At 41.9% G+C, this 27147-nt stretch overlaps 2 protein-coding genes across 3 annotated transcripts in view; both read right to left on the reverse strand.

Moving 5' to 3' along the window:
* glo1.L (glyoxalase 1 L homeolog) overlaps positions 1-7111 on the reverse strand; it is a 59834-nt gene extending 52723 nt beyond the window's left edge. The window contains 1 exon segment of the mRNA NM_001093055.1: positions 7005-7111. Within this exon segment, the coding sequence (NP_001086524.1) occupies positions 7005-7106 (102 nt within the window). The 5' untranslated portion in view covers positions 7107-7111.
* Positions 7112-8652: 1541 nt separating this feature from the next.
* LOC121393610 (lactoylglutathione lyase-like) lies at positions 8653-20626 on the reverse strand. Of its 2 annotated transcripts, XM_041562596.1 has the most exons (5): positions 17076-17210; positions 10737-10937; positions 10528-10605; positions 9465-9545; positions 8653-9215 (listed from the first exon to the last, which is right to left on the reverse strand). In XM_041562596.1, exons 2-5 carry the CDS (start codon positions 10848-10850, stop codon positions 8889-8891), a joined length of 600 nt encoding a protein of 199 aa, XP_041418530.1. In that variant the 5' UTR covers positions 10851-10937; positions 17076-17210; the 3' UTR covers positions 8653-8888. The 2 variants fall into 2 exon arrangements, with proteins under 2 accessions (XP_041418530.1, XP_041418531.1); XM_041562597.1 differs by lacking the exons at positions 8653-9215; positions 9465-9545; positions 10528-10605 and adding exons at positions 18983-19065; positions 20464-20626 and having other exon boundaries at positions 10880-10937; positions 17076-17216.
* Between the last annotated feature and the right edge of the window lie 6521 nt (positions 20627-27147).

Raw genomic sequence — 27147 nt, forward strand, 5'->3', positions numbered from 1 at the left:
CTACACATTTATTGTTATTGCTACTTTTTTTTACTCATCTTTATCTTCAGGCCTCTCCGGTTTATATTCCAGTCTCTTATTCAAATCAGTGCATGGTTGCTAGCGTAATTTGGAGCCTAGCAACCAGATTGCTGGATTTGCAAACTGGAGAGATAATTAAAAGCTAAATAACTCAAAAAATAAAAAATGAATACCAATTGCAAATTGTCTCAGAATATCACTCGCTACGTCATACTAAAAGTTAACCCATAGGTGAACAACCCTTTTCATTCTTACACAGGGCCGCTCCTGCCATTATGGAACGTTCTGCAGAAATATCTCACTCTCTCATTGGCCAGATCAATCAGCTCAGTCAATGGGTTTCTACAGCAAGGTCCATTGGTCCAGTATAACCTGAATCTCATTAGGGTGAAATATTCAGTTAATGTGCGGTGTAACCACAAGGGGGGACAAAATTGCAGGCGTTCTTCATTTGCAGCAGGTCACCAGTGATTTCATTGGCGAATCGGGGGCTTTGCAGAGGGGGGCCAAGGCTCCTAAAATTATACCATTGCAATGAATTCAGACTTCATCCTGAATTTTATTGCTGAGTTGGGTCCTGGCAATGCTTCCAAGCACCAGCCGTCATGTACATTTGGGTTATTAGTACCAGAATGCATTATTCTCAAGCGGGAACAGCCCCGGGCAACACAGCAACAAGTCGTATTTCTTATGAAAAATGCATAGTAGCATCCGCAGCGCAATGACTTGAGGTCACGGCACATAAATCAATGTGTAACCCTTTGAGCTACAGATCACGTGACATTCGGTTGGGTACAATTGACGGTTCATTAAAATGGCACGAGACTGCAGTTCTTATAAATGAGCTGAAGGCCTGAGCAAGAGAATTGGGCTTAACTGATGCCAATCTATCTTCTTGGGATGCTTATTTGGGCCACTGCAGAACACAAATGGGCTAAGGAAAAATGTAGGCTCTGAAGTTATGCATTGGTCCTGATACAAATGTCCATCTTTATACGTCCCCCACATACATACAGACACCCCAAATATCATCACCCACCTACAGATCCACTGCAGCAGAATGTATTGATTACAGTTTCCATCTTTAATTCCTCAGACAAGTCCCCAAAAGGACCACTCTGAAACAGGAAAGTAACCAATCATTTCTCTAAGCTCCTTCACTAATTATACCCCTCAGTTAGTTACATGTCTGAGCCAATTACAAGCTTCTCTTTCTAACAAATTCAGTGGCCTAACCCACTTCTTGGCATACTATGGGAATTGAAGCCAAAAATATGGTTGGGTCCCAACCTGAAGGCCAGTTAGGTGTAAATTTGGGGTGAGTGCTTATTTATTCCTGGGTACCCCTATAGCATGGTGACTGCTATGTGATGAATTTCCTTGTCCTTTAATCATTTGTGAAAATATTAAACTGCTGGCTATTCCTCTTTACTCCACATACAGATATTCAATAAATCTGCACCTAAGTGTCTTTATTGCCCCAGTGTTTCTTCCCTAATTTTTCACATTACAAAGCAGCCCTAGAGGTGTGCGGCGTAATTAAAATGAGAGAAATTATTCAATTTCCATTGAGTGATTGTGTGGAATTTTTTTTTGTTTATTTTTATCAAATTCCCTGCTAGCCCTGCTATAACAAATCTTTGAATATAATTTGGATTTAATGAGAAACAAGGTACAAAATAGTAACTGGCATTAACCCAGAGGCTGTTTATTCACTGATAACAGAGCTCAGTGGCACTTTGCTAACTCATAGGTCAATAACACACCAGACAGACAGATCCACTGGCAGAGAAATGCCTGAAACCACCTTAGTTCTCATTGACCAGCAGCACAGCAGTGATTTCCATTAAAGTCTATGGGGGATGTCAGGGTGGGTTTTTTGTATAGCCTAGCATGAGAATGGCACATACTACTAGAAAAGTACATTATTATGAAAATGGGTTATTTACATGAAGCAGGGTTTTACATATGAGCTGTTTTTATGCAATATCTTTTTATAGAGACCTACATTGTGTGTGGGGTATAGTTTTCCTTTCATTTCTTAAGCAGGAGGTTTCTCCATTAGCATAGGGTGCCCCCTTCCCCCCCCACTCAATACACTGTGCTGATCTCTTAAGAGATGGATCAGAATCCCTGAATCCAGTGCAGTGCTATGACCCATTTAGAAGCCACTACACCACTTCTAGCACTTCCATATCATGTGCCTGTTGGTGATCTGAGAAGGGCACGGGGTACTAACAATATGTTATATGAACTTGTGTGCCATGTTAATGACTATACCCATGTCCTTGTCACAATACAGATAGGAAGATGGTACTGGTATGGGGGCTTGGGGATGTTCTCCGTCCCTTCAGAGATCAGTATGCAGTAGTATACAGGGGAGCACTTTCTGCCCATTAACTGTAAAGCCTCTTAGTGACAGTCAGCCTTGCTGCAGGGTGCTACTGGTGCTTATAAAGACACGGGATTCTGCAATACATTTAATACATTCTGTACCGAGTTCATTGCAGTGAATCTTCCACTTACGTCATTCCAAAAACATTTGTATAAAATTCCAAGGACTTTTTGGGATCTTTTATCCGGAGCATCGTCTGTTGCAGCATAAAATCCTAGAAAAGCAACAATTACCAAGAGATCAGTGTCACAGAATTAAAATGATCTAGAACTGTTCTGATTTATTATAATGATAGTATTCCATATGAAAGTAGTGCAGTTTACACCTAAAACACCTTTGCTAAAAATTAACTAAATAAATAGGACTTGTGGTGAAATTTTATTCTGCTTATATTTTTAATTTAAAAAAAAAAAATCAATATTTTCCCAATTTTTTCACTTATTTGAAAGTCTGACAGTTGTCACTGACCTGCCTTCCCTTCCCCATTTCTTTATGGTAATGGCAGACAAGGAGATTTGTCATTGTAAATCTACACTACCATGGGAGAGAAATTTCTCAAAAAATACCACAGTATTTGAATCACTGCAAGTATACTGTCCCTTCAACATGTATTAATTAGCTCCAACAATAAATGGTTGTATACACTGAACATACACACAATTTAGTCACTAAGGAGAGACCATATAAAGCCACAGGGCTGTAGGCCCCTGCTGTAAATAATAAAGATATTAGAAGTAACGGAGGGTTTATGTGACCATATAAAGGCACAAGGCTGCAGGCTGAGTTATACAGGGAACTCTGAGTAGCACTTATGTATTATAAGGCATTATGTACCCCCTGATGTAAATGATAAGGATATTAGAAGTCACTAAGGGGTTATGTGATCATATAAAGGCAAAAGGCTGCAGGCTGAGTTATACAGGGAATTCTGAGTAACACTCGTATTATAAGGCATAATGTACCCCGATTCATAAATTATAAGGATATTACAAGTCACTGAGGGGTTCTGTGACCATATAAAGGCACAAGGTTGCAGGCTGAGTTATACAGGGAACTCCAAGGATCACTAATGTATTATAAGGGATCATTTCACCCCCGCTTTAAATTATAAGGATATTAGAAGTTACAGAGGAGTTCTGTGACCCTATAAAGGCACAAGGCTGCAGGCTGAAATATACGGGTCAGGGCATGTTGCTAATGCAATGATACCAATACTGTTAAACACATATCAGCTGTGGTTCATTAGCATTAACAAGAACAGTAAATACTCCACCCAACAATAACATGGCCTACAACAACATAGGGATCCCATATAAAACTTACCACCTACCCGAATAGTATATATAATAATCTACTTTATTTTACCCTCCAGTTCATTCTACTTGTAAAGAGGAAAACATTCTGCACATTCCAGTTGCAGAGAGTATGACAGGGTGTTAGAGCCCCAGGCAAGGGGGGTGAATATGGAAACTAACCAAGAATTAAAGGAAAATTAAACTAAAAAGCAGATACCAAGATCCAGACGTAGACACCAGGATCCGGCATGAACACTGTAGTAGGCACTTTTTGAGCTGGCCATACAAGGTCAGCAAGGTCACCATATAAACAGATCTTTTAAGCTGGCCATAGACGCAAAGATCTGATCGTACGAATCGAGGATTCGTACGATTTTCGAACCGTGTGTGGAGAGTCCCGACATTTTTCGTCCGGCGGAGATCGGTTGTTTGGTCGATCGGACAGGTTAGAAAATTTCTGTCGGCTGCCGATAATATCTCTGCGTGTATTGCCGACCGTACGATTTTCAGTGGGAGACTGTCACTAGTTTTAGTTGGACATAGATATCGTACGATTGCTGTCAGGGGCAAAACATTGCTGATCTGTTCTTTAACTAATCTGACTGGTAAGACTTTGATCTGAATGGTTAGTGGCGGGTCGGGAGATGGCAAAGTCCGATCGTACGATGATTCGTACGATCGGATCTTTGCATCTATGGCCAACTTTGCTCTATTTGGCTATACAAGTGGTAACTAAATCAGACTGGTTCAGTCATTTGGCTACTGGTTCAATGGTCACATAGAAGCCCTAAAAGGAGTATATCCACTGTCCAATGTAGTCCTCGCTTGACTACATTTTTGAACCTCAATTACATATTGGTTAATGGCATATGGCAGGAGATTCCCAAAAGAGTAGCCAATATTGGTCCGTGTTGCACGATAATGGAGCGCTCTACCTGGTTGAAGGTCACTTGTTGGCTTGATAAAGGGGCTGGAAACGTTGCCCCTTTTTGCAGATACATATGGGCATTATAAAACACAGACTTCACTAAGCAACTCATTGGCGTACTTCTGGATTTTATATAATATTGGTCCGTGTGTCCCAGCTATAAAATATACTGAATCTCCAAAATGTTCATTTGGATTCCACAGTCTAGAATTGATTGTACAGAAATGGGCCTTGTCAACAGCTACAGTTGTGCTGCCTCTTTGCTGTGCCTGGGCTGCATCTGTGCTGTTGCACCTCAGACTCCAGAGAGCTAGAAGCCCTAGAGGTATAAGGCGGATATATTTGCATATCACCCCACACTTTCTTGAAATCAGGTTTCCCTTCTGTGTGTGTGAATATGAGTTTAGGAACACAATATTGGGCAAAGCCAACCTTTAGCACACCAGATAAACTCAAGCAACTCAATCACAAGCAGGTGATAGTTCTGTCACTTCTTGGGTGCCAAAACATGGATAGGTAACCTTATGCAGGGCACACTGGCAGGGATTATGGTTCCCATCTGGTCAGAATTGAAAATTAAGATTGATGTCAATGTTATTAATAGGGGGAAAAAGGGCAAAAATATAGGGAGGCTGGCATTTTTTTCCAGAAAAGGTGGCAGCCCTTACAGGGATATATATACCTCCAGACAGTACATTGTGTATAAACCCCCTGTCAGTAGCGATGTGCAGGTCGATAAAAAGTCGACCCACACCAGACCCAAACCTAACAGGTCCCCTTTATTTATAACTATTAGAATCAAATTGGGAGCAGAATCAGTAAATATTACTGGTAAGCATGTCGGAGACCTCTAGTGACCAAACAGAGGTAAAACCACAAACTCAATAATTTCTCCAAAACATGCTATTAAGTAAAAAATATATATTTTATTCACATCAGTAGTTAAAAAACATGTATAGTATTCCCTCTAACGCCTAACGCGTTTCATGCTTACCCAGCACTTAGTCATAGGCAGAATCCTTTATTTATAGACTCATGCCCGACCCACCCATCTCTGATGTCATGAAAGGGGGCTGCTGAAAGCCAGCAGTGTAAGGTCGTGGGCATGGAGAGCAGAAGGAATAGCTCAACCCAAACCTGCCTGTGACCCGGAAATCTTGAGCAGAACCCAAACCCGCGGGCTTCACGCCGGCCCCGCATAGCACTACCAGACAGGCCACGGAAACTGTGCTAAACAAATACGTTTCAGAGTGGGCAGCTGTTATAATTGATACAATAGCTGCTAATATTCTGTTGAGAAATGCATCAATAATTGGAGAAAATTGGAACAGTTTAGAAGCTGCACAAGGATCACTGAGCTGCCAGACAAACACCAGCGACACGAACACTGAACCATAAACTTCAGTTTTGACAAAAAGGTCAAAAAATAAAAAATGGTGAATCTAAAAAAAAAAGCAACTCAATTTAGTAGCAACCTTGTGTCTATTTCCAAACAGCAATTGTTACATTACCCAACATGTGAGAATCAGGGACCCTGCAAAAAAAGTAAGGAAAAAAATCCTTTCTGGTGGCTAGTTAAAGAGGGTTATGATGTAATGCTACACACCTGATGAAGAGGTACACCCCAAACTTTGTGTATTTTGCTTTACACAATAAACCAGTGATGTAAACCCACAGGCAAGGCACGAGGCCTGCTGAGATATATACCCCCAGGCAGGGCATGGGGCACACTAACATTGATATATAATCCCAGGCAGGGCATGGGGCCCATTAACATTGGTTTTAAATCCCAGGCAGGGCATGGGGCCCATTAACATTGATATATAATCCCAGGCGGGCATGGGGCACATTAACATTGATTATAATCCCAGGCAGGGCATGGGGCACACGAACATTGATATATAATCCCAGGTAGGGCATGGGGCACATTAACATTGATATATAATCCCAGGCAGGGCATGGGGCACATTAACATTGATATATAATCCCAGGCAGGGCATGGAGCACACTAACATTGATTTATAATCCCAGGCAGGGCACAGGGCATGCTGACAGGGATATTATACACCCAGGTAGGGCACAGTCAAGATAATAAGGATATATACCCTCAGACAGGACACAGGCATGCTGGGATATAAAACCCCAGACAGGTATGGGACAAACCAATAGGGATATAAAACCCCAGACAGGGCATGGGACAAACCAATAGGGATATAAAACCCCAGACAGGGCATGGGACAAACCAATAGGGATATAAAACCCCAGACAGGGCATGGGACAAACCAATAGGGATGTATAACTCCAGACAGGACACACTGACAGAGATATAGGGGATCAGGGCAGTGATAGAGGGAGAGACACAGACCTTAGTGAGTTGGTGCGGGTCACTACACATACTATAGGCCGCCTCATCGCTCAGACCGTGCAGCTCAACCCCTTGTGGCTGCTGCTGCTGCTCCGCCGCCATCGCTCTCTCTCTCTCTCCTGACTAACACACCAAGCAGGGCACAGTTACTGTGCAGTGAAATAAGTTTCTGTGGGTGGAGCCAGGATTGTCACATGATGCCTTTGGTGGGGCCTGAGTTGGCAAGTTATAAAGTGACAGGAAAGTGTGAGGTGTCAGAGCTGCTGTTTGTCAGGGAAGGCTGGGAGTTCTAGGCAGGGCCGGATTTACATAGTGGGTGCCTCTAGGCCCACTGACGTTTGTCGCCCAAGTCCCCTCCCCTTTTTCGGTGCAAATTTTCATCATCTGGACCAATGTGGGTGTGGTTGGGCAGCATGCCGCCCCCCTAAAGTCCTGCCGCCCTAGGCCCGGGCCTAGGTGGCCTTTCCACAAATCCGGGCCTGGTTCTAGGGAAATGCAACATCATCCTTTTACCTCAATTTAGGCCCCACACTTTCCTCATTCAGGTTACTCTTCTGTGTGTGAGTTTAGGAACACGATACCAGCAAAAGTCAAGCTTTAACACACCAGATGAGTAGGACTACAACTCCCAGTATCCCCCAAGTGCATGGTGGGATTCTAGGTGATATAGTTCTGTCACTTCTTGGATGTCAAAATGTGGATAATTACCCTTATGAAGGGCAGGGGCACACTGACAAGATTATATACCCCATAGAAGAAATTCCAGTAGCACACTGAACTGCAGCCCGGCAGTGCTGCAGTTTAGAAAGAGCCGGGCCCCCCTTGCCAGCGCCCAAGATCTGCAGAAGTGCCGAACTCCCGAAGCGGCGAAAAGCCCCGAAGCCACGAAAATAGCCAAAACCAAAGTCCCAAAGTGCCGAAAAGACCCGAAGTCACGAAAACAGCCGGAATTGAAGTCCTGAAGCGGCGAAAAGACCCAAAGTCACGAAAGGAGGCGAAGTTGAAGTCCTGAAGCCACGAGTTTTACTGAACACCAATTTGTGGGTTTTTTTTTAATCCCCTGGCCACCAATGTATTATTTTAATATTCTATAGGCCCCTGCCACCAATGTTGGTTTTAAAAAATATTTTTTGGGGCCCCAATTTTTTTCAATTTGTAAGGGGGGCCCTTGCACCAATGTTTTTTTTAAAAAAAAATTTGGGGCCACAGTTTTTTTAACTTGTCAGGGGGGCCCTGGCACCAATGCTTTTTTAAAAAAACTTTTATGAGCGGCCCTGGCACCAATGTTTTTTTTAATGAGGGGGGCCTGACCATCAATAGCTTTTCATAACTTCTTGAAATAAATCTGAATTGTGGATTTCTGTGACAATAATATTGATAGAGCTCACTCCAGCCACATCAACATTATATCATTCTAGAAGGTATCTGGGAGGTTCACCTCCTATGAATTACCATTAGAGGGTTTGCTCCTTACCTTTTCACAATACCTTTTGTTCCAGGAGGGATACTTTTGCCTATTAACTTTTTTTTTGCCTGGATCACATGGTGCATTCACACGCACAAACACAAAAGACTTTCAAATATTTCTCACAAGTGAAATTTGGCAAAACCCAGTTTCATTCATGTGATAAATAAATACTACTCAGTCTGAATTTTTGTTCTTAACATTTTATTATAAATATTAATAACATGGGAAGGGAAATGTGAATATTTTTCTGTAGAAGAATACTTTAAATTGTATAATAGTTGCACTAAAATTCATAGTTGCAACTGAGCAATATGATGCCAGTAGAAATCTGTAATAAAAAATCCATTCTGTATGGAAATGTTAAATCTGGAGAAGTTGTTTCCTCCCTCCAACCCACTTCTCCTTATGTCTTCTCCTTAGAAATCTCCTTCCAAGCATTGGCAGATGAACTGTTGCAAAAGCTGCTTTAATTCCGTTTCCTCTTCTGCCGTTATTCTTTCACTGCTCTTTTGTTTCTCTGAGCCTTGGTGATCATGAGTCTCAGAGTGGCGCTGTTTTTTCTTTTTCTTAGTGCCTCCAAATTCTTCCTCCATGTTATCATGGGTTAGAGCAGGACGTTGTGGCCCTTCCTTCTCTCTCTCAGAAGGGGCCTCATCTTTTTCCTTTTCTGCCTTCTTTCTGCTGGACCAGTGTCCATAACAGAATTCCAGTAGAAAGGCAAAGATTTCTGGTAACAAGAAGCCCTACATAAAAGGGGAAAAAAAGTCTCAGTACAAAGAACATTCTTTAACCTAATGGGAATATTTCCCACAGAGGCTTCCTATGGAATCGAACTTTATTCCCTTTATAATATTCATATATATTATTAATAAAACAACTCACTAGCAGTGAGAGTAGAGTAGGAAAGTCTGATTCCAGAGCAACTCACAGATTCCCAGTCTGATTTAGATAATGAATTGTTTTCAAATGAGCTCATTATTCTAATGACTTACCAAAATGATTCCTTTCACACTAGTGCCATTCTCAGTATCTCTGATGAGGGTCTCAATATAAGGCACAATTAGCTGGAACTCCTACAACAGAAGAATATCAGTTAGTCAGACAGTTGGATCCTTAAAGGAGAACTAAAGTCAAAATACAAATACAGCTCAAAGTACTGGCCAGTATGTTAAGATCTGCTTACCAGAAGCATAATTCCAACTTAGTTTCCTTGTAAAATTAATCTGAAATTGAATTCCAAATTTTTGCCAAGTAGAATGAAAGTATATCACGCCAGTCTCTTAATAAAAATCCCCATCTCAGGGCATGCACATGCGCACAACCACGCCTCCGTGCCCTGGGCATGCGCAGATAAATTTCCCTGTGCAAGAACCTATACAAGTCACATGACACCCAAACGACATTATTATCTATGCTTGGTCCTTTCTAACAGCCTATTTAAACATTGTGCTTGTAACATCGTTGGTTAAACACACATATAAATGAAATACTGATGACAGACCTCAGTCAGACAAAACACGCAGCCTTTCCTCCCCCTTCTTCCCCTGTTCGCAACACTTGTACGCTGAGCGAGAGAGCTTCCGTAACCATAGAGACGCAACGCTGTTCTAAACTCCCGCTCCGCTTACAAGATAGTTTGGGAACAGGGAAGGAAGGGGGAGGAAAGACTGCGTGTTTTATCTGACTGAGGTCTGTAATCAGTATTTCATTTATTTGTGTGTTTAACCAACGATGTTACAAGCACAGGGAAGCAAGTGAGGATATAAGTTTAATGGGGAAGTGACGTATAGGGTTAAGAACATGGCGCCCTCAAAGTTATTGAAATGTTGATAAGTTTGGAATGTGAGCAGAGCTTTTAAAAGGCACACAAACATAATCTAACCAAGCATTTCAGGACAGGGGGTAATTGGCAACATTTTGGGATAGTTTTCTAATTTTACCTTTCCTTCTCCTTTAATCACTGATATAACAGTACATTAGGGATTGGTCAGACAATTAAAGCCATTCCAATCATTTCATGTCAGACCCACTATGTAGATGATATTCTCATCTTACCTGAATGATGGCGCTACTCAGCTCTGGCTCTCGGTTAGTGAGCTGACCCTCTATAGGTGGAATTGGACAACGCAAGCCCTGCAATAGGAGAGGATCAGTTAGTCACACAGCGGAACAAGAGATACAATATCAGTACATCCCATAATAACATGTTCCCTTCCTACTCCCTGTATAGAGCATTGGTAACACATAAATCAATACTGACTTACATCACATCTTATGTCTGTAGGAATCAGCAGAGGGACTGGTCTGATCTCTTCCTGTACAAACAGGGTATTGCCGCACTCTACATCCTCTACATAACCGGCCTTTTCAACAGACATTGGGCAAACTGGCAAACTGAGCTTGATGTAGTTGAATCCTTCAGTCACATAATCCGATGTCTCAATATGTTCTTTGATATCTCTTTCCTGTAAGAGAAAAGTACATGGATCAGATGTTTGGGACATGGTGCTGTACATTGTATAGAAACCTCTCAGCAAACCCAAAAGTCACTGGTACATTAACAGATAACGCTAATAACAGGAACCCATAATGGCTCAGATACAATTCCCATTAATATGAACAGAACTTACTCGTAAAAATCCAGTGAAAATGAACAGGGTGATGATTAGTGACCTCATGGTGGCATTCAGTCACTGATCTGACAATCCCAACTGTAAACAGCCCTTATACCAGCTTGTGTCAGAGGCACCATTGTGATGTCATTACTAACAATCATGGTTGCCATTATGATATCATCACTAACAGTCATGCTCTTGTGACATCATCCGGCAAAGGCAAAGTTAGATTTCTGGCACTCTCTAAACTCTGATTCATGTAATTTTGTCTCATCAATTTGTTACTGAATTCATTATTTATTACTTTGGGTAATAATGTTATATTAACTCATGTATTGATGTAGCACTGAGTACACGATACATACTGACACATGGAGGGGGAAATCTTTCAAGCTGCTGGTCATAATTTTATGACTGCTTATTGGGCAAGAGGCAGCCCTAGCACTACAGGAAGTCAGGGGTCACCATCTAAGTCAGAGATAACATTATTGAGGGCTACCTGGAATTGCGAGCCCACCCCTTAAAAAACAGAACGCATACTGAATCCATGTCCTGCAAGGCTAATTATCAATTAATACCGGTGCATGTTGCACAGAAACCAATGCAGTCTGCAGCATGCATCTATCGGTAGAACTCCACGGGTGATCCCATGCGCTGCACAAAAACGCAGGCATCAAGTCGGATGTGATTGAAATAAGGTAAGAGATGGAAATGCTGGATGAAGTCGCAGCATTCATCCGCCACGTCACAATTGTCGGATGCAGAGTGCAGCGTCTGCATCCGACATTCGTGACGCATCAGACGAATGCTGCGACACCATCCAATGTTACTGTTCCTTACCTTATTTCCGTCGCATCCAATTTGACACCTGCGTTTTTGCGCTGCGCGTCAGTTCGCACCAAAATTGCCCGTGGAGTTCTACCCTTATTTCATTAATGTGATTAGTGGTTACACGACCAGAGGCTTCCTGTGACAATTACTGTATAATGAGCTCTCAGCTCTTGTTGTACTACAACCCCATAAAATATCTCACAAAGTCACACAGATCTGTTGCTGTGCTGTGAATGTTAAGCTCCCCATAGACGCAAAGATTTCTCTTGCCGAACGACCGATTTTAGGGAAGTCCGAACAATGCTTCGAAATTATCGTTCGGTTAGTAGGATTCGAACGATCGTACATCTTACGATTTTTCGGCCGACATCTGTAAGGAAATTGATCGGCCAGGTCAAAAAATCTTTGTCGGTCCCAGTGCAATCTATCTATGTTTGCAGGGCCAAGCAGGCAGCTCCCCTTTGTTTTCCTGGCAAATTAGTCTTTTTAGTTGATGGTCAATTCGTACGATCTTACGATCGATCTGAGAAGATCGTGGTCTCACGATCAGGATCTGATCTTTTAAAAATCTCAACATCTATGGCCAGCTTTACCCAATATTTTGGATGTAATATAGGGGCAGGAACACTAGATGGGGATGTTGCACTACATTATTTTCCATTATTTTCCATAGGATTTCTCATTTTTATATTTTTTTTAACAAGTTTTCTGTTGTGATATTCAGGAAGAAATCTCATTCTGCTGTGACTCCATATATACAGTGTATATATATTCCTATAATGGGAGAGACATATCTACAGCCCCAAAGCCCTGGTGTAAAATTGGGTCAGTGATATAAGTTTGTGTCCTTTGTGCCCTGTAGTTCCTGCTTTGGGTTCCCCTGTTCTAGTTATAGTAGCAGCTTTAGTTTCCAGGATTAAGGGACAAGGTTTGACCAAACTCCATAGAAACAAATTAAAATATTGGACACCCTCCATCTCCAGTGTCCTCCCTAAATCACTGCCTGCTGTGCTCCATTCTCCCAGACTTAAAGGAGAAGGAAAGTCGTTTCACACTTGGGGTGCCAAATGTTAGGAAACCCAAGTGAATGTATTTACTTACCTGAAACCCCGGGTGCTCCTTTCAGCAGAAAACTGCACCGTCCAGGAGTTATTCCAGTGAGCACCACATCTCTTCCAGCTTCTTCTTTTTCCACGTGGCTGCGCATGTGCATTAGAGTGAAAAGCCCGAACTTTAACTAAAATGTCAGCTTTTTCATTCTATTGCGCATGCGTCTGCCCCGGGAAATTTGAAAAAAGAAGAAGCCTGGGGTTTCAGGTAAGTAAATACATTCACTAGGGGGTGCCTAACATTTGGCTCCCCCAAGTGGTAAAGGACTTTCCTTCTCCTTCTCACTTTTAAATTAACTTTTAGTATGTTTTAGAATGGCCAATTCTAAGCAAATTTTCATTTGGTGTTCATTATTTAATTTTTATCATTTTTGAATGATTTGCCTTCTTCTTCTGACTCTTGCCAGCTTTCAAATGGGGGTCACTGACCCCATCTAAAAACAAATGCTCTGTACGGCTACACATTTATTGTTATTGCTACTTTTTTTTACTCATCTTTATATTCAGGCCTCTCCGATTTATATTCCAGTCTCTTATTAAAATCAGTGCATGGTTGCTAGCGTAATTTGGAGCCTAGCAACCAGATTGCTGGATTTGCAAACTGGAGAGATAATTAAAAGCTAAATAACTCAAAAAATAAAAAATGAATACCAATTGCAAATTGTCTCAGAATATCACTCACTACGTCATACTAAAAGTTAACCCATAGGTGAACAACCCTTTTCATTCTTACACAGGGCCACTCCTGCCATTATGGAACGTTCTGCAGAAATATCTCACTCTCTCATTGGCCAGATCAAACAGCTCAGTCAATGGGTTTCTACAGCAAGGTCCATTGGTCCAGTATAACCTGAATCTCATTAGGGTTAAATATTCAGTTAATGTGCGGTGTAACCACAAGGGGGGACAAAATTGCAGGCGTTCTTCATTTGCAGCAGGTCACCAGTGATTTCATTGGCCAATCGGGAGCTTTGCAGAGGGGGGCCAAGGCTCCTAAAATTATACCATTGCAATGAATTCAGACTTTATCCTGAATTTTATTGTTGAGTTGGGTCCTGGCAATGCTTCCAAGCACCAGCCGTTGTGTACATTTGGGTTATAAGTACCAGAATACATTATTCTCAAGCGGGAACAGCCCCGGGCAACACATTGCGCCTCCTGTTGGTGCAGTTACAGTCGCACCTTAACTAAACATTATTGATCTGAGGAACAAGTCGTATTTCTTATGAAAAATGCATAGTAGCATCCGCAGCGCAATGACTTGAGGTCACGGCACATAAATCAATGTGTAACCCTTTGAGCTACAGATCACGTGACATTCGGTTGGGTACAATTGACGGTTCATTAAAATGGCACGAGACTGTAGTTCTTATAAATGAGCTGAAGGCCTGAGCAAAAGAATTGGGCTTAACTGATGCCAATCTATCTTCCTGGGATGCTTATTTGGGCCACTGCAGAACACAAATGGGCTAAGGAAAAATGTAGGCTCTGAAGTTATGCATTGGTCCTGATACAAATGTCCATGTTTATACGTCCCCCCCATACATACAGACACCCCAAATATCATCACCCACCTACAGATCCACTGCAGCAGAATGTATTGATTACAGTTTCCATCTTTAATTCCTCAGACAAGTCCCCAATAGGACCACTCTGAAACAGGAAAGTAACCAATCATTTCTCTAAGCTCCTTCACTAATTATACCCCTCATTTAGTTACATGTCTGAGCCAATTACAAGCTTCTCTTTCTAACAAATTCAGTGGCCTAACCCACTTCTTGGCATACTATGGGAATGGAAGCCAAAAATATGGTTGGGGGTCCAACCTGAAGGCCAGTTAGGGGTAGATTTGGGGTGAGTGCTTATTTGTGTCCTGGGTACACAAATGGTGACTGCTATGTGATGAATTTCCTTGTCCTTTAATCATTTGTGAAAATATTAAACTGCTGGATATTAATCTTTACTCCACAGACAGATATTCCATAAATATGCACCTAAGTGTCTTTATTGCCCCAGTGTATATGGTTTTTTTTCAATAAAATGGTCACTATCACATGTATAGAAAAAGCCGAGTTCTCTAAAAACCCAAAACCATCTCCCCACTGTGCCCTGGGCAATACCTGGAAAGAAGTCACCTGGCACCTCCCACCTCTGCAACACCTGGCAGCTTCTCATAGGAGACTTTCCCTTCCACTACAACTGTAATATATATGTAACACCTATTTGGGCCACCCGGGGTTAATTCACCAGCTAGAACACTATAGAGTATGGGTTACACGCGACTTACACCCAGGGCAGGGCCTTCGCTAAGTCGAAGTGTTCCCTCTATGGTGTAGTGCAACTACATCCCCCCAGGCTACTGTGCACACAAAAACAACTTGGGCGCCAGGAGGTTCTTAACAATCAGGAACGGTTTATTATGCCAAAAAGGGCAAATGACCACAGGTTTAATACTCACGCAGGAGTTGAGGAAAACAGCATATTGAGACTTCCCCCTCATTTAGTTACATGTCTGAGCCAATTACAAGCTTCTCTTTCTAACAAATTCAGTGGCCTAACTCACTTCTTGGCATATTATGGGAATGGAAGCCAAAAATATGGTTGGGTCCCAACCTGAAGGCCAGTTAGGGGTAGATTTGGGGTGAGTGCTTATTTATTCCTGGGTACCCCTATAGCATGGTGACTGCTATGTGATGAATTTCCTTGTCCTTTAATCATTTGTGAAAATATTAAACTGCTGGATATTGCTCTTTACTCCACATACAGATGTTCAATAAATCTGCACCTAAGTGTCTTTATTGCCCCAATGTTTCTACCCTAATTTTTCACGTTACAAAGCAGCCCTAGAGGTGTGCGGCGTAATTAAAATGAGAGAAATTATTCAATTTCCATTGAGTGATTGTGTGGAATTTTTTTTTGTTTATTTTTATCAAATTCCCTGCTAGCCCTGCTATAACAAATCTTTGAATATAATTTGGATTTAATGAGAAACGAGGTACAAAATAGTAACTGGCATTAACCCAGAGGCTGTTTATTGACTGATAACAGAACTAAGTGGCACTTTGACAACTCATAGGTCAATAACACACCAGACAGACAGATCCACTGGCAGAGAAATGCCTGAAACCACCTTAGTTCTCATTGACCAGCAGCACAGCAGTGATTTCCATTAAAGGACCAGTAACATCAATTTTTTTTAAAAAAAAATTCGTTAGTAAACATCAAAAAATAAACACCAAGACAAATAAAATTTTAAAATTGCAAAGCCTTTATTAAGAAATAACTTACTGAAACTCCACTTCCTGTCCTCTACAGAAAAGGCGACACGGCGACCATCCATGGTGCGGCGCTGGATTTCTCCTCCTTGGATCTGTCTCATGCTGTATTGACAGCATGTGAAGCGGCTGCTGCATCAGGGAGCGTGGTTTCCATAACCGAGGATTGCTGGCTCATCGGCGCATCTGTAGAGTGGGGAAGCTGCTAAGAGAGGAGCTGGGCCACATCGTGGATGTTTGTAATTCCAGGCTGATCGGAGTTCCCAGTCACGTAGCCACTCTCAACATGCGCTGCTTTCCGTATCGAGCACTTCTTACCGACCTGAATTCAATGCGCTGCTTTCTGTGCTATCTTAAACCCGCACTGTGTGTCCGCTTGCAGTTTAGCGCTCGATAGCACACAGCCACTCTCAGATGCGCTGCTTTCCGTGCACACGTGTTTAAGAAAGCAGCGCATTGAATTCGTGTCGGTAAGAAGCGCTCGATACGGAAAGCAGCGCATGTTGAGAGTGGCTACGTGACTGGGAACTCCGATCAGCCTGGAATTACAAACATCCACTCATAGGGAACAGAAATCAATATATGGCACAAAGAGCTGTACCTGTTATCCCAATGAAGTATATTAGTCTAGTTTTTTTGCTTCTTATAAGAAGCTAGTTAGGTAGAACTATGTGTAATTTGTATATTTACAGTCCAGTGCAATATTATATCTCCGCCCCCCCCCCCACACCTCCCCATTTATAATCCAGCTGGTCTCATGGTACTAAACTTACTGTGTGAGCTCATGAGTTGCCTTGCGGGAAAATGTCCAGGCCGTTCTCTCCTTCACATCTGCCGGGATATCCTTCTTGTCCTCATAGGCCATAAAGTAGAGTGAGAATTTCATAGAGGGGAAGTCAAATTTCTGAAGGAGGCTGTAAATTCCATAATGAACCACATGAATTAAAAATGAAGCTCACTTCCATGAGACGATTAATTGAATCTCGGTGAATACCGTGCATTAAGAGAAATAGAAGTTGGGAATTACAAAATCCTGAGCAGGTGGCAATGGGTAAGTTGCACTGAAATATGCCAGCCAAGACCTAACTTGTTGTGGGGTAGCCCTCGCAATCTTTAGCAGATCAGTGGACCTTGGAGAGAACTGCAGTATATTTTTCCCTGCATGAGTGTCAGGCTGTGATTGACTAAAGGTCAAAACACCAAGGTGTAAAATATTGGACTGATCCGATCATAATTGCTGCTATGCCAGCGGTTGGATCGAGGACAGCATCAATGTTTAGATGCAGACCTTGATCCAACGGGAAAATCAAAATCTGCCCAATTGTCATCTGCCCGATTTTCTTCCAGATATTGGTCGGGTGGACCAATTGGAGGGTCTCATACATGGGCTGAATCGCCATCTTAAATCTGCCTGTGTATGGCCACCTGAAGTTGTGCTTAGTACAGGGAATGGGCATATTTGCTTTAAGCCTAATTTGCATATGTAAATTAGGGGTGGGAAGGGAAAAAAACAAAATAAGGAAGTAAAATATTTTTTTCCCACGTTTGCCTTTCCCGCCCTTAATTTGCATATGCAAATTAGGATTCAGATTTAGTTTGGTATTTGTCTGAATCTTACGTGAAGGATTCTGTGATATGGCCTAGTTAAAGGAAAACTATACCCCCAAAAGGAACACTAAGTGTCATATTAAGTGGCATATTAAGGAATCTGACCAAACTGGTATATATATTTAAGTAAATCCTGGCCTTTTACATCTCTTGCTTTGATCAGCCATTTCGTGATGGTCTGTGTGCTGCCTCAGAGATCACCTGACCAGAAATACTGCAGCTCTAACTGTAACAGGATGAAGTGTTGAAGCAAAAGACAGAATTCTGTCGGTTAATTGGCTCATGTGACCCAAGCAGTATGGTTTGTTGGTTTGTTTTTGTGCACTGTGAATAGTACTATCCCAGGGGGCCTTATTTTATAAAATGGCAATTTTCTAGTTATGATTACCCAATGGCACATACTACTAGAAAAGTACATTATTATGAAAATGGGTTATTTACATGAAGCAGGGTTTTACATATGAGCTGTTTTTATGCAATATCTTTTTATAGAGACCTACATTGTGTGTGGGGTATAGTTTTCCTTTCATTTCTTAAGCAGGAGGTTTCTCCATTAGCATAGGGTGCCCCCTTCCCCCCCACCACTCAATACACTGCGCTGATCTCTTAAGAGATGGATCAGAATCCCTGAATCCAGTGCAGTGCTATGACCCATTTAGAAGCCACTACACCACTTCTAGCACTTCCATATCATGTGCCTGTTGGTGATCTGAGAAGGGCACGGGGTACTGGCAATATGTTATATGAACTTGTGTGCCATGTTAATGACTATACCCATGTCCTTGTCACAATACAGATAGGAAGATGGTACTGGTATGGGGGCTTGGGGATGCTCTCCGTCCCTTCAGAGATCAGTGTGGTGGCATAGTAGTAAGGGTCGAGGGCACCATACAAGGCAGGTGTCTAAACTGCAGTAGTATACAGGGGAGCACTTTCTGCCCATTAACTGTAAAGCCTCTTAGTGACAGTCAGCCTTGCTGCAGGGTGCTACTGGTGCTGATACAGACACGGGATTCTGCAATACATTTAATACATTCTGTACCGAGTTCATTGCAGTGAATCTTCCACTTACGTCATTCCAAGAACATTTGTATAAAATTCCAAGGACTTTTTGGGATCTTTTATCCGGAGCATCGTCTGTTGCAGCATAAAATCCTAGAAAAGCAACAATTACCAAGCGATCAGTGTCACAGAATTAAAATGATCTAGAACTGTTCTGATTTATTATAATGATTATGAAAGTATTCCCTATATTGTATTCCCTATGAAAGTAGGGCAGTATACACCTAAAATACCTTTGCTAAAAATTAACTAAATAAATAGGTTGAAATTTTATTCTGCCTATAGTTTTAATTTAAATCAATATTTTTCCAATTTTTTTCACTAATTTGAAAGTCTGACAGTTGTCACTGACCTGCCTTCCCTTCCCCATTTCTTTATGGTAATGGCAGACAAGGAGATTTGTCATTGTAAATCTACACTACCATGGGAGAGAAATTTCTCAAAAAATACCACAGTATTTGAATCACTGCAAGTGTACTGTCCCTTCAACATGTATTAATTAAGCTCCAACAATAAATGGTTGTATACACTGAACATACACACAATTTAGTCACTAAGGAGAGACCATATAAAGCCACAGGGCTGTAGGCCCCTGCTGTAAATAATAAAGATATTAGAAGTAATGGAGGGTTTATGTGACCATATAAAGGCACAAGGCTGCAGGATGAGTTATACAGGGAACTCTGAGTAGCACTTATGTATTATAAGGCATTATGTACCCCCTGACATAAATGATAAGGATATTAGAAGTCACTAAGGGGTTATGTGATCATATAAAGGCAAAAGGCTGCAGGCTGAGTTATACAGGGAATTCTGAGTAACACTCGTATTATAAGGCATAATGTACCCCCATTCATAAATTATAAGGATATTACAAGTCACTGAGGGGTTCTGTGACCATATAAAGGCACAAGGTTGCAGGCTGAGTTATACAGGGAACTCCAAGGATCACTAATGTATTATAAGGGATCATTTCACCCCGAGGATTCATACGATTTTCGAACCGTGTGTGGAGAGTCCTGACATTTTTCGTCCGGCGGAGATCGGTCATTTGGTCGATCGGACAGGTTAGAAAATTTCTGTCGGCTGCCGATAATATCTCTGCGTGTATTGCCGACCGTACGATTTTCAGTGGGAGACTGTCACCAGCTTTGTCAGACATAACTATCGTACGATTGCTGTCAGGGGCAGAACATTGCTGATCTGTTCTTTAACTAATCTGACTGGTAAGACTTTGATCTGAATGGTTAGTGGCGGGTCGGGAGATGGCAAAGTCCGATCGTACGATGATTCGTACGATCGGATATTTGTATCTATGGCCACCTTTACTCTATTTGGCTATACAAGTGGTAACTAAATCAGACTGGTTCAGTCATTTGGCTACTGGTTCAATGGTCACATAGAAGCCCTAAAAGGGATGTATAACTCCAGACAGGACACACTGACAGAGATATAGGGGATCAGGGCAGGGATAGAGGGAGAGACACAGACCTTAGTGAGTTGGTGCGGGTCACTACACATACTATAGGCCGCCTCATCGCTCAGACCGTGCAGCTCAACCCCTTGTGGCTGCTGCTGCTGCTGCTGCTGCTGCTGCTGCTCCGCCGCCATCTCTCTCTCTCTCCTGACTGACACACCAAGCAGGGCAGGCACAGTTACTGTGCAGTGAAATAAGTTTCTGTGGGTGGAGCCAGGATTGTCACATGATGCCTTAGGTGGGGCCTGAGTTGGCAAGTTATAAAGTGACAGGAAAGTGTGAGGTGTCAGAGCTGTTGTTTGTCAGGGAAGGCTGGGAGTTCTAGGGAAATGTAACATCATCCTTTTACCTCAATTTAGGCCCCACACTTTCCTCATTCAGGTTACTCTTCTGTGTGTGAGTTTAGGAACACGATACCAGCAAAAGTCAAGCTTTAACACACCAGATGGGTAGGACTACAACTCCCAGTATCCCCCAAGTGCATGGTGGGATTCTAGGTGATATAGTTCTGTCACTTCTTGGATGTCAAAATGTGGATAATTACCCTTATGAAGGGCAGGGGCACACTGACAAGATTATATACCCCAGACATATCCCTGTCCCAGATATAGCTATATATAATATATATGGGACATATACATCCAAGTAGAACAGGAATATATACCCCAGACACGGCTCATTGACAGAAATATATATATAATAAATATGGCTGGGACAGGGATATATACCCCAGGCAGGACACACTGACAGTGATATAAAAAGCCAGGTAGGGTATGGGACGCATTGACAGGGAATATACCCCCAGATAAGGCAGGGGCATGCTGACAGGGATATACAGAAATGTCAGAGCTGCTGTTGTTATCTTTTTACCCCAGCAGGCCCGGACTGACAATATTCGGATTCTGGCAAATGCCAGAGGGGCTGCTGTAAGATGCCACAGACATCACTATTTATTGGGCTTCTGGGTGCTGATTGGACCTCTGCGCCTCTGAAATGTCAGGGCCTATTTTGAATCCCAGTCAAGACATCCCCACCCCCAAGTGCCCTTGCAGTACATTATACCCCCCAGTGCAGCATGGAAGATAAGGCGGGGTCTGTAGCAAACAGAAACCCAGTTGATAGCATTTCTCCGACCCCTCTATCATCTCCCGTCTCTGGTTGTTATGTGCACACTCAGGGTGCAATCAGGGCCGCCATCAGGGGGGCACTGGGGGTACAGCTGTACCGGGCCCGGGCCTGAAGGGGGGCCCGGCTCAGCTGTGTTTCACTTTTCAAATTAGCCGGGCCCCCTTAACAGCGCCGAAGGTCACGGTGCAGCTGAAGATCCAAAGCCGCAAAAAGCTGCTGCTGCTGCTCACGCTGCTGAATTGTCACTCACTAAGCTCTGTGCTGTGCGGCAAGTTCACTCTCCTGCTCATCCGGTACTGCTGCTGCTGACAGGCTGAGGCTGATGTGGGCGTGGAGAGAAGGAGGGAGGGAGGGAGGGGGAAAGGAGCAGAAGCGTTTAACCCTGCAACTCCAGACTGAGCAAGAGTCAGGTATTGTAACATTGGCACTGGAAGCCTCTCTTTCCAGCCTGTATTTGTGTAATTATTTTAGCACCAACCTAGTGTTGCTGCCATTCTATCCTAGTATGTCTGTTGTACTAATTATTTGGCAGATCTTTCTAGTGATCATGTTGTTTGCTTATTCTATCAGTTAAAAAAAAAAAAAGTTTCATTTTTCTAATAGAACCATAAGCAGCATTACTAAAGAAATAAAAAGCCTAGCTTGAAGGTCAGTTAAAGGGGTTTTTCACCTTTACATTAACTGTTAGTATGATGTAGAGAGGGATATTCTGAGACAATTTGTAATTGGGTTTTTATTTTTTATTTTTTTGTGGTTTTTGACTTATTTAGCTTTTTATTCAGCAGCTCTCCAGTTTGCCATTTCTGTAATCTGGTTGCCAGGGTCTAAATTCCCCTAGCAACCATGCACTTATTTAAATAAGAGACTGGAATATGAATAAAGGAGGACCTGAATAGAAAGATGATGTTTTTAGCGCTGGTGTCTGTGTGGAATTTTTAATGTGGTGTGGGCGGGTTCTGGGGTGGGCGGGGCCAGGGGGCCCAGAAAATTTTGCTGTACGGGGCCCCGTGATTTCTGATGGCGGCCCTGGGTGCAATTGAGCTTGTGAAGCCCCACGTGCTGCTCTACAGGGAGATGTGATAATGTTGGATTGTGGGATAGATGCCAGTACAATAAATACCCTGGATATAAGCCCAAAACTCAAAACAGTTGCCATTTATGGGGAGCTAAAAGGAGTAAGAAGGTGAGTGAGTGGGGGAGAATACGGGAAAGGCACCACAGAAACTATTTTGCTCAGTGGAGCTCACTAAATCAATACTAACACTTTCCTATCAATTTGAGGTCAATTAGAACTACGCAACCCTTTCCCAGCATTTCTTGCTCCTTCTCACATTCTACTCATGAGCACCGTCAGGGTCGCCATCAGGGGGGACAAGTGGCTCGGGCCCAGGCATGAAGGGGGGGGCCCGGCAGTGCTGCAGTTTAGAAAGAGACGGGCCCCCCTTGCCAGCGCCGAAGATCTGCAGAAGTGCCGAACTCCCGAAGCGGCGAAAAGCCCAGAAGCCACGAAAATAGCCAAAACCAAAGTCCCAAAGTGCCGAAAAGACCCGAAGTCACGAAAACAGCCGGAATTGAAGTCCTGAAGCCACGAGTTTTACTGAACACCAATTTGTGGGTTTTTTTTTAATCCCCTGGCCACCAATGTATTATTTTAATATTCTATAGGCCCCTGCCACCAATGTTTGTTTTAAAAAATATTTTTTGGGGCCCCAATTTTTTTAACTTGTAAGGAGGGGCCCTGGCACCAATGTTTTTTTAAAAAATATTTTTTTGGGGCCCTAATTTTTTTTAATTTGTTAGGGGGGCCCTTGCACCAATGTTTTTTTTAAAAAAAATTTTGGGGCCACAGTTTTTTTTAACTTGTAAGGGGGGCCCTGGCACCAAAGCTTTTTTAAAAAAAACTTTTATGAGCGGCCCTGGCGCCAATGTTTTTTTTTTATGAGGGGGCCCTGACCATCAATAGCTTTTCATAACTTGTGTGTGTGGGGGGTTTCTTTTTTAGCGCCGATGTCTGTGTGGTCTTTTAACTGTAACGTGGAGTGGGTGGGTCTGGGGCGGGGCTTGGGTGGGCAAGGACCGGTGGGTGGGGCCCAGGGGGCCCCGTGATTTCTAATGGTGGCCCTGAGCCTGTAGTCGGTAGATCATGATGGAATGGGTTAGTTCTACAGTGGTATGCTATATAAACTTAAACCCTAAAAAGGGACGACACTGCAGCAGAATATATCGATTTCAGTTTCCAGCTTTCATTGCTCAGACAAGACAAGTTCAGGAACACTCTGAAACGACTAACAGGAAAGCAACCAATTATTTCTCTAGGCTCCTTCTCTAATAATACCCCTCATTTAGTTACCCACTTGGCATACTATGGAAATGGAAGCCGAAAATATGGTTGGGGCCCAACCTGAAGGCCAGTTAGGGGTAGATTTGGGGTGAGTGCTTGTTTGTGTCCTGGGTACCCCTAGAACTATAGCATGGTGACTGCTATTTGATGAATTTCCTTGTCCTTCAATCATTTGTGAAAATATTAAACTGCTGGATATTCCTCTTTACTTCACAGACAGATATTCAATAAATATGCACCAAAGTGTCTTTATTGTCCCCGTGTATCTGTTTCCTTGCAATAAAATGGTCACTATGAAATATATAGAAAAAGCCCAGTTCTCTAAAAACCCAAAACCATCTCCGCACTGTGCCCTGGGCGATAGCTGGAAAGAAGTCACCTGGCACCTCCCACCTCTGCAACACCTGGCAGCTTCTCATGTACTTTGTATATATATATATATATATATATATATATATATATATATATATATATATATATATATATATATATATATATATATATATATATATTCATATATATATATATATATATATATATATTCATATATATATATATATAATCATCTGGAAATATATATAAATTGTAGACACCTTCTAGCATGTAATCTTTTAATAAATATTATATTACATGAGAAATAAACTCAAGAAAATACTGGTTCAAAAACACTGGGGATGCGCTGGAAATACAATAATTTTTTAAATTCCCATGCGCCAATCTCCATTGCTCCGGTCCTGGTCCTGATGATGAAAATTTGCATGAATAAAGGGGAGGGGACAGGGGCGACGAACAGCAGTGGGCCTAGGGGCACCCACTACGTAAATCCGGCCCTGAATGTATATAAATTGTAGACACCTTCTAGCATGTAATCATTTAATAAATATTATATTAAATGATAAATAGACTTCCAAAAGATACTTTACCCCCAGTACCCCCCAAAAATACTTCATGTTCCAATTAAATCTTCTTGAAATAAATCTGAATTGTGGATTTCTGTGACAATAATATGGATAGAGCTCACTCCAGCCACATCAACATTATATCATTCTAGAAGGTATCTGGGAGGTTCACCTCCTATGAATTACCATTAGAGGGTTTGCTCCTTACCTTTTCACAATACCTTTTGTTCCAGGAGTGATACTTTTGCCTATTAACTTTTTTTTTGCCTGGATCACATGGTGCATTCACACGCACAAACACAAAAGACTTTCAAATATTTCTCACAAGTGAAATTTGGCAAAACCCATATCAGTTTCATTCATGTTATAAATAAATACTACTCAGTCTGAATTTTTGTTCTTAACATTTTATTATAAATATTAATAACATGGGAAGCCAAATGTGAATATTTTTCTATAGAAGAATACTTTAAATTGTATAATAGTTGCACTAAAATTCATAGTTGCAACTGAGCAATATGATGCCAGTAGAAATCTGTAATAAAAAATCCATTCTGTATGGAAATGTTAAATCTGGCGAAATTGTTTCCTCCCTCCAACCCACTTCTCCTTATGTCTTCTCCTTAGAAATCTCCTTCCAAGCATTGGCAGATGAACTGTTGCAAAAGCTGCTTTAATTCCGTCTCCTCTTCTGCCGTTATTCTTTCACTGCTCTTTGGTTTCTCTGAGCCTTGGTGATCATGAGTCTCAGAGTGGCGTTGTTTTTTCTTTTTCTTAGTGCCTCCAAATTCTTCCTCCATGTTATCATGGGTTAGAGCAGGACGTTGTGGCCCTTCCTTCTCTCTCTCAGAAGGGGCCTCATCTTTTTCTGCCTTCTTTCTGCTGGACCAGTGTCCATAACAGAATTCCAGTAGAAAGGCAAAGATTTCTGGTAACAAGAAGCCCTACATAAAAGGAGAAAAAAAGTCTCAGTACAAAGAACATTCTTTATCCTAATGGGAATATTTCCCACAGAGGCTTCCTATGGAATCGAACTTTATTCCCTTTATAATATTCATATATATTATTAAGAAAACAACTCACTAGCAGTGAGAATAGAGTAGGAAAGTCTGATTCCAGAGCAGCTCACAGATTCCCAGTCTGATTTAGATTGAATTGTTTTCAAATGAGCTCATTATTCTAATGACTTACCAAAATTATTCCTTTCACACTAGTGCCATTCTCAGTATCTCTGATGAGGGTCTCAATATAAGGCATAATTAGTTGGAATTCCTACAACAGAAGAACATCAGTTAGTCAGACAGTTGGAGCCTTAATCACTGACATATCAGTACATTAGGGATTGGTCAGACAATAAAAGCTATTCCAATCATGTCATGTCAGACCCACTATGTAGATGATATTCTCATCTTACCTGAATGATGGCACTACTCAGCTCTGGCTCTCGGTTAGTGAGCTGGCCCTCTATCGGTGGAATTGGACAACGCAAGCCCTGCAATAGGAGAGGATAAGTTAGTCACACAGCTGAACAATAGATACAATATCAGTACATCCCATTAAAACATGTTCCCTTCCTACTCCCTGTATAGTGCATTGGTAACACATAAATCAATACTGACTTACATCACATCTTATGTCTGTAGGAATCAGCAGAGGGACTGGTCTGATCTCTTCCTGTACAAACAGGGTATTGCCGCACTCTACATCCTCTACATAACCGGCCTTTTCAACAGACATTGGGCAAACTGGCAAACTGAGCTTGATGTAGTTGAATCCTTCAGTCACATAATTCGATGTCTCAATATGTTCTTTGATATCTCTTTCCTGTAAGAGAAAAGTACATGTATCAGATGTTTGGGACATGGTGCTGTACATTGTATAGAAACCTCTCAGCAAACCCATAAGTCACTGGTACATTAACAGATAACGCTAATAACAGGAACCCATAATGGCTCAGATACAATTCCCATTAATATGAACAGAACTTACTCGTAAAAATCCAGTGAAAATGAACAGGGTGATGATTAGTGACCTCATGGTGGCATTCAGTCACTAATCTGACAATCCCAACTGTAAACAGCCCTTATACCAGCTTGTGTCAGGGGCACCATTGTGATGTCATTACTAACAATCATGGTTGCCATTATGATATCATCACTAACAGTCATGCTCTTGTGACATCATCCCGCAAAGGCAAAGTTAGATTTCTGGCACTTAAATCTATGAGAGTGTTTCCTTTATTTAGAAAGTTATCCATAATTTATTTGAGGGGCAATATACAACCACCGTACCATGGTAAACTCTGATTCATGTAATTTTGTCTCATCAAT

Source organism: Xenopus laevis, chromosome 5L (assembly GCF_017654675.1).
Source record: "Xenopus laevis strain J_2021 chromosome 5L, Xenopus_laevis_v10.1, whole genome shotgun sequence".
Taxonomy (NCBI): domain Eukaryota; kingdom Metazoa; phylum Chordata; class Amphibia; order Anura; family Pipidae; genus Xenopus; species Xenopus laevis.

Excerpts from the sequence above, each read along its gene's own strand:
- LOC121393610 (XM_041562596.1), bottom strand. The coding sequence starts at position 10,850 with ATGTCTGTTGAAAAGGCCGGTTATGTAGAGGATGTAGAGTGCGGCAAT. Across the intron at positions 9,546-10,527 it reads TGAGTAGCGCCATCATTCAG|GAGTTCCAGCTAATTGTGCC; the intron begins GTAAGATGAGAA and ends CTTCTGTTGTAG. Across the intron at positions 9,216-9,464 it reads GTGTGAAAGGAATCATTTTG|GGCTTCTTGTTACCAGAAAT; the intron begins GTAAGTCATTAG and ends CCTTTTATGTAG.